The sequence below is a fragment of the Poecile atricapillus genome, chromosome 1 (genome assembly GCF_030490865.1).
Source record: "Poecile atricapillus isolate bPoeAtr1 chromosome 1, bPoeAtr1.hap1, whole genome shotgun sequence".
NCBI lineage: Eukaryota > Metazoa > Chordata > Aves > Passeriformes > Paridae > Poecile > Poecile atricapillus.
Window position 1 is genome coordinate 115684849 of NC_081249.1, and position 8028 is coordinate 115692876.

The 8028-nt window shown below is 50.8% G+C and overlaps 1 protein-coding gene across 1 annotated transcript; it reads left to right on the forward strand.

Annotated features, from left to right (window-relative positions):
* Positions 1-728: 728 nt before the first annotated feature.
* Positions 729-1514, forward strand: LOC131590738 (claudin-8-like). Its single transcript, XM_058861027.1, has one exon. The coding sequence runs from the start codon at positions 729-731 to the stop codon at positions 1371-1373; it is 645 nt and encodes a 214-aa protein (XP_058717010.1). The 3' UTR covers positions 1374-1514.
* Positions 1515-8028: the final 6514 nt, after the last annotated feature.

An 8028-nucleotide genomic window follows, 5' to 3' on the forward strand; every position in this document is an offset into this window, starting at 1 on the left:
GATATCATGATTAGGCTTTTGTAGTTGATCAAAATGAGAAATCTGCATTAAAGGGCTACACCAAGTACCTGTTGCCTTGATTTAAAGGAAAATAATAATCAGCTGCTTTCCCAGGGCTGCAGCACTTAGGAAATGAGCCCCACTCAAGCCTCAAGTTCGGCTTTTGTTGTAAGAACAACCGTAATGACCCATTTTAAACAATATTTTAGCAGATGGAAGTTCAGGCTTTCTGTACTGGATTTCAACAGAACTGCAATCCTGCAGTTAAGAAATTGTTAGCCCTGCAATTAAGCACCTTTAATTGAATCCCTGCCACTTGCTTAATTATAGCAGCACTTCAGACAGGCTGTGAGGAGTAGTGAAATCAGCCCTGCCACACCTCTCCCAGACTGCCATTGGCCACAGACTTGTCAGGCTTGATGGGCTGCACTCGGAGAGGATTTCAAAGCAAATAAATACCAGGGTCTTGGAGCAGCCAGGAATGGATTTCCACCTGTTTGAGCTCTGGGCTGGAGCGAGCCTCGGCCCAGAAACCCAACCTGCCACCTCAGGAAGCTGCTAGAGCAGAAGTTCCCCATCCCAGTGTCCAGTACCTGTGTGAGTAAGTGACTTTGGCACCGAGTGGCTTTTGCACCGAGTGACTTTGTAAGTGGATTTAGCACCGAATGACTTTGTAAGTGGCCTTGGCAGCCCCAGGCAGGAGCTGGAGCAGCTCTGGGTGTAGCGGCATGGATTGCTGTGTGCTCCAGATCACTGGGCTCATTTTCGGTGGCGTGGGCATGGTGGGCACCATGGCGGCCACGGCCATGCCCCAGTGGAGGGTCTCGGCCTACGTGGACGGCAACATCGTGGTGTTTGAGACCATCTGGGAGGGGCTGTGGATGGACTGCATCAGCCAGCTGGGCCTCAGGCTGCAGTGCAAGTTCTACGACTCGGTGCTGGCGCTGCCGCCGCCGCTCGAGGCCTTGCGGGCCCTGATGTGCCTGGCCGTGGGGCTGGCCGTGCTCTCCTTCCTCACGGCCGTGGCGGGGGTCAAGTACTCCCAGGGCGGCCGGGAGGGGCCCCGGGCCATCAGCAGCCTCATCCTGGCGGCCGGGGTTGCCTTTCTGCTGACGGGCACCCTGGCGCTGATCCCGGTGTCCTGGACCGGCGGCAGCATCGTCCGGGATTTCTACGACGGCCGGGTGCCGGCGCCGCTGAAGCGGGAGCTGGGGGCAGCCCTGTACGTGGGCTGGGGCAGCGGTGCCCTGCTGCTGGCCGCAGGAGCCATGTACTGCCACGTGTGGTGCCGGGCTGGGCCGCCCGCCGGACACGGATATCCCCGGCTGGCCCGGGCGGGAGGACCGGCCCCGGGTGCCCGTGCCTATGTCTAGCTGCTGGCCACGGAGCCAGGGAGTGCTCTGGACTGCACGGGACATTCAGGATCATCCCACGCCACCCCCTGCCATGGCAGAGACATCTTCCATCATCCCAGGGAGCTCCAAGCCCCGTCTGACCTGGCTTTGGACACTTCCAGGGACATCCTGTGACCTTCCTACTTGACACGCGCTGATTGACTTCTTCATTTACCTTCAGGCGTGCACTGGAGGAGCAATTGAGTTGCTTGGCTGTTTACTGTGGATATCTGCTCCACAGATATCCTGGCCGCCTGGCAGGAACTGCTCTTACAGGTGTTTGGTTAGAGCCAGAATGGTTAGTCACCATTTCTTTGGGAATGAGGAACAGCATGGGGACAGCAGCAGTCAGGAGGCTCTCAGGGAAGATGAACAGGCTGGGCTGGGCTGAGGGGAAGGAGCTGCTGTGCAATATCCCAGTGCCCTCCCGAGAGCCCTGAGGTGCAAAGGGAGCAGGGAATTTCCCTCTGGAGCGGGCTCTGCAAGGAGCTTTCTGGGAGAAGTGTGGAGCACAGCTGGGTGGCCGGAGAAGCTTCCAGTGCTGCCACCGAGATGTTTGTGCTGAGAGGCCTCTGGGACTGTCCATGGACCTCTCTGATGCTTGTGGAGCTGGTGGATGCTCCTCATCTCCTCGGCAGGGCACGGAATAGGGCCTGTGGGACAGATTTTAATCACTTCCCCGGAATGTGCTGAGAGTGTTGCCTTCCCTGCTGTTTCCACCCCTCATCTTCTGTGGCTCCTCTGTAAAACCTGGGGCACACCATCAGCCCCTGTGCTGCTGTAAAGCAGAATTAAGCAGGGAAGGCACAGGCAACCCCCCCACCTGCCCCTCGGAGCTGCTGCCCACGGCTCCCAGCACACCCAAAAAGCCCAGCCCTGATGTTGCTCCGGCTGTTTTGTGCTTGCCAGGCTGCTCTGGGAATGCAGCCCGATCCTGTCTGTCCGTCCTGCAGGATCCAACAGCGCTTGCAGCTGGGAAGTTTGTTATTCCCAGCTGCAAACCTTGGAGTCTGCACTTGGTGTCCGTGCTGCTGCTGAACACCCAAAGGAGGTCCAGTCCAGAAGGGTTTTCTGGTTCTTTACCCAGCAGTGATGGATGGCAGCGTTTAAGGGATCATTTCATGGCACAGGCTCAACCTGACCCTTTTCTGTGCCCGTGGCTGGTGCTGAGAAAAGGCTGTAATGACTGTTTGGGCTGAGGAGAGTAGTGTCTCTGTGTATTCATTTGACTGCTCAATTTGAAAGAGAACATGGAAAGCTGCATTTAATTAAAGAAGCCTTTTATTAACTTGGCTTCAGATGAACTTAGATGAGACGGTGCTCCACAGAAATTCATTCCATGTATTAACCCACGAGCATTTGCACTGAAGGCAACCAGCTCAGATCTTGCAGTGGGAATTTTTGAGGCACCATAGAACAGGTTTCATGTCTCTGTGTTTCACCTGAGCAGTCAAATCAGCACTTGCTAATTCTCGATGGAAATGGAAGAAAATAGTCATAAATAGGTTTTCTAGCACTAAACCTTATATTTTTTCTGTTGCCTTATGTAGTCTGTCACGGCAGCTGTCACTGACAACTGATTTCAGTGGAGTCATTCTGGTGACTTTGGTAATAATTTCCACTACCCTGAGGAACTCCACCTCCTATTTTATTGTAATTTTGCCCTATAATGCGTATTTTGTTTAATATGGAACTATTTGGGGAGTAAGCCAGAACTGCACATTTTGGAGTAATTTAGATGTGACACTTGTGATTAACAAAGCAGAGCATGAAGACATTTGCAATGCAAATTTGATACGTATTTATGTGGAGGTAATGGATTTAAATGATGATGTATTCAGTCTAATGCAACTTTATGCAGATCTAAGTGCTTAAGAAGTAATTAAGTACAGTTTTCTATAACATTAATTAGAGGATCCTGAATGCTCCCACTATCAGTGGGCTCATCTAGGAATCAAATTGGAACGGGGTGTGCCATTTGCACTGGTAACTTTATTTTGAAAGAGTAGAAAGATAAAGGTGTTTTATTTGAGCATTTAACATCGATTTCAAAGAAAACCTGAGCATTTAATGTCTGACATTAGCACCTGATGACTACATATTGCCCCATTTCTCTCTTTTACCAGCAGATCAAAAGAGGAGCTCAGACAAAATCTCTTGAGTGGCACACATAGCAATTCCTGGGGGATGTGGTGGAGCATTGGAGGCTCTCAGGAATGCGTTTAAGGCTCTGTTAACATTATTTAACATTAACATTTCTGAGTTTGGTGCAGGAACAGCTCTCTCTAATCTGCGGAGGTGCTGAGCAGGACTGACATTCCCACGCTGTGGATTCTGGCAGGGAAACGCCCAGTTAGAGGATTAGCAGATGTTTTATCTCTGAGTGCAAGGAAGGCGTTGGGCACTGAATGGGTGCATTTGTGCCTGCTAAGAGACACAGAGTTTTTCCTTTTCCTTTACCCGGTTCAGGCGCTCTGAACTGATGTGGAAGCTGCAGCCTGGGAGAAGGAAAAGGAAGCTGTAAGACTTCCCTGCAGTTGAACTTTGAAATGGAACTGCTGCTGTGGATGAGTTTTGTGAGGGTAATAGAAAAGTCTGGCTGGAGAAGCTGGGACACATCCCTGTGCCCAAAGCTGCACCTGCTCCGGAAAATCTCAGCTCCTGCTTTCTTCTCTCCAGTAACCCCGAGTGCCCAAGGGGATTCCTGCAGCTGATTTGGATGGCTGAACTGTCCTTCCACGAGACAGGTAAGGATGCCCAGGAACAAGAGTAGTGCAGCAAAGACTTAGGGAAGGAGCCACCTCTGTGCTCTGGGAGGGCCCTGGAGGCAGAACTCGGTCACGGCGCTGGAGGGAGCAGGCTGGGAATCATCACAGCCTGGGAATCACTCTTCTCTGGCAAGGACAGAAACTCTCTCCTTGGTTCCACTCTGGCCTGTGGCTGGAATTTGCTGGGGAGTGGGCCAAGGGTGGCTAAAACGTTGTCAGGCTGTGAGTGCTGCAGCTCTGCTCTCCTGGAGGAGGCCGGGGGAAGCTGCCCTGGTGCCCCAGGCAGAACTGGCAGAGCCTTCCCAGACTGCTTTGAGAGAGCTGATTAAATACCCTGGCTCCACCTCTGCTGTGATACCCTGCTGTTTTTATTTGCTTTAGTCTTTGGTGACTGCAGGACAAAGTGGAAACAAACGTGCCTAGCTGAGACCTTGCTGTGTATTCAAAATAAACACGTGGCCTTGCTGGGAAAATCCACAACTGCTGGAGGTTTGTGTCCTAACAGGGGCCAGAGGAGTCCTGCAACTTTATTGGAGTAAAGGCAGAGGGACCCAGCTCACGGGGTTTTGGCTACTGATAGCCAAGGTCTCCCATCCTTCTCTTCCAGCTGAGAAAGTCCAAATCTCCAGGGCCCCAGAGACCCTGCCCTGAGTGTGAGGGGCTGTGCCCAGCTGTCCTGGCTGCTGGCCCTGCACTCCTGGCTGGCTGGTAGGGGCAGCATATTCATTCCCAAATGAAGCCAGATAACCCCAAAGGAACTCAAGTAACCTTGGATCAATTAAAAAAGACTCAAATGACCTCAAGTAACCCTCAGCAGGACCTCAAGTGACCCCTCTGACCTCAAGTAACCCTGAGTGTGACCTCAAATGACCCCTGTGACCTCAAGTAACCCCAATTGTGACCTCAAATGACCCCTGTGACCTCAAATAACCCCAATAGGGACCTCAAATGACCCCTGTGACCTCCAATAACCCTGACTGGGACCCCAAGTGACCCCCTCGGCTGCCCAGTTCCCAGCTCCCCAATCATCTCACAGACACAAGTCCAGACAAGTCTTATTTAGGTGTTTATTTTGTTTTAATTAAGGGAGAAAAAAGAACTCAATAAAAAAGGTGCCCAGTCCTTGCTGAGCTGTTGTGCAGCACGTTTAGAGGATGATGAAGAGTGGCTGAGGCCATTGGGACCTGCTGTTCTCCAGCCCCCAGCAGTCCCACAGCACAGCTGAGAGACCAGGCAGCCGTCCCCAAAGCCCCAGGTGTCCCTTCGGGCTTCTGAAATCCCCAATTCTGCCGTGGCCCATGCAGGGCCTCTGGGCCAGTCCCAGTGGGGGTTTCTGCCACTCCTTCCCAGCTGGACTCACTCCAGCTGCTGGCATCCTCCTGCCCCCAGAAACTGAGTTTATTTGCAGTTCACGTACCAGGCTGCTAAGGAGGAAGTGGGTTTTCCATCCCATGTTCCTGAAGGAAAAGCCATTGTGGATGGAGTGTATCCTCTCTCCCTGGCTGGCTGCTCCTGGTGGCAGAGACTTTCGTTCGTTGGAAGGCTGGAAGAAGAAACCACTCTCCACTCTTCCCCCCAGGGGCTGGGGGTGGTTGCTGAGGGGGAGCCAGATGTGGCAGCCCAGACGAGGACAAGCAAACAGAACTGATAATAAACCAATAGAGCAATTTTCATCCCGTTCCTTGGTCTCAATGGGAGCGTTACAGCAGGCAGCTCCACCTGTACAGAAAAATATAGAGAGCAAGGTACAAGACCCATGTAAGCACGGTGAGCATCATGAATAGGTGGTTTTAGTAATACAGAATTGTAATTCTAACTTCTCTCACACTGGGAGCCAAAATATATGCCAGCTTGAAAATAAAGCAGTGGGAGATCCCAAGTCAGAACTACATTTTAATAGGCAAATTAAAATAAATGCAGTAATAAACACATATAATAATGTAAATTAAATATTATTTCATTAAATAATATAAATTATTTTATTTATATTATTTATATTTAAATAATAATGTTTAATTAAATAATATAAAATAAACAGAGTAATACAGAGTTGGGATACAACCTGACACCCAGGTGTTGGTAGCACTCTGACTAAATGGTGCCTGCAGTCCTCCTGCAGTGACAGATGGGCTTCTGCTGAAGCAATGATCCTGTACAAAGGGTCTGGTCTTCCTCTGAAGGTGATTATGGAGCTCTTCTCCTCTGGGAATCCATAGACAAGGTGCTCCTGTTGTTCCAAATCTCAGATTATATCCAGCTGCTCCCCCTGGTCAGAGCCTCTCCCAATGGGATGATGGAATCTGTGAGTCATACAGAGAGATGTGGTGGCCATTAAAGGAGAGATGGCCCCGAGGGAGTTATCAGACATGTCCTGGAAAAGAGAGAGAGAGAGAGAGAGAGCACTGCCCCACCTGGTTTAACAGCTCATGGAGATGGTGACAGCATTCATTCCTTCAGTTTCATCTTCTATTGTAACCTAAAACACAGCCCTGCCCAGGGGGTCCCTCAAGTAACCCCAACCAGGGGCTGCAGTGACCTCAAGAAACCCCAAACTACCTCAAGAAACCCCTCCCAGGGGCTGCAGTGACCTCAATGAACCCCAAATGGCCTCAAGAAACCCCTCCCAGGGGCTGCAGTGACCTCAATGAACCCCAAATGACCTCAAGAAACCCCAGTAACCTCAATGAACCCCAAATGACCTCAAGAAACCCCTCCCAGGGGCTGCAGTGACCTCAATGAACCCTAAATGACCCCAAGCAGCACACCAGACCCAGGCTGGCAGGGGCAGGGATGTGAAACAGACTCTCCCATAGCTTTCCCTCCCTGCCTGGTTCCTCCATTCATCTTCTCCAGGAGTTGGCTCCTCAGCAGCATGATCTGAGCAAGCCAGAGAATCCACCTGGCTCCTGGTGGCCCTTCAATTTTGCTGTACAGAGTCAGCACAGGATCTTCAACTGGGTTAAAAAACCCCAAAAGTGATGAATATTGTTCTACAAAACAACCCAGTGGGCACAGGCCAACTGACTGCTCATGTCTCATTCCTCCTGGCCTCTCCCAGCTCTGTACAGCGTGTTTGAGGGGAGTGAGCAGAGGCACATATTTATATATCCATGTATCTATGGATATAACACACACAGTGCTAATTCCCATCCACACACACCAACAGTGCCTGAATCAAATGCACCTGCTCGTGGTCCCCATGAGCAAAAGAACACCTGAACAGTTGTTCCCCCTTTGGCATAAAATTCCAATCAGAGAAGTTCCCATGTCTGCCAGGACACATTTCTGAGCTCAGCAAGAGCTCCAGTGTGGTGAGCCTGGGTACAGCAGCGGATCCTGACACCCCTGACAATCCATTTCTAATGTTCTTTTCTACATCTGGCACACTGATTCCTTCCCAATTGCTGTCCTGGTGGCTGTCCCCTTCCCTTCAGTCCTCGGGGCTCCCTGCATTTTCCCCATCAGGTATTGTAAAAACTGTGCCATTATCCTTGCTAGTACCTTTGCCTTTTCCTCATCCCTTCTCTCACATCTTCCATATCCCTGATGTGCCTTTCTAAGCAGTTCCTGGAGCACTCAGCCACTCTCCATCCCCTGCTCCCACTGCCTGTGGGCTCTCACCCTCCCACAGACACCAAATTCTTTGCAAAATCACTCTCCAGTGACCCAAACAAAATCCCTTCGTGTGTCAGGCCAGGCTTTGGTGACACATTGTCTCTTACAGGGCACAACAAAGGCTGTCCCTGTGCCTTACAGGACTTTTCTTTTTGTCGTGGTTTTAAACCAGTAATTAACAAAAGGGGAAAAAAAAATTACTTATTTCTTGCTGTGAGATATGGATTAAAACAAGAGCAAACCAGGCATAA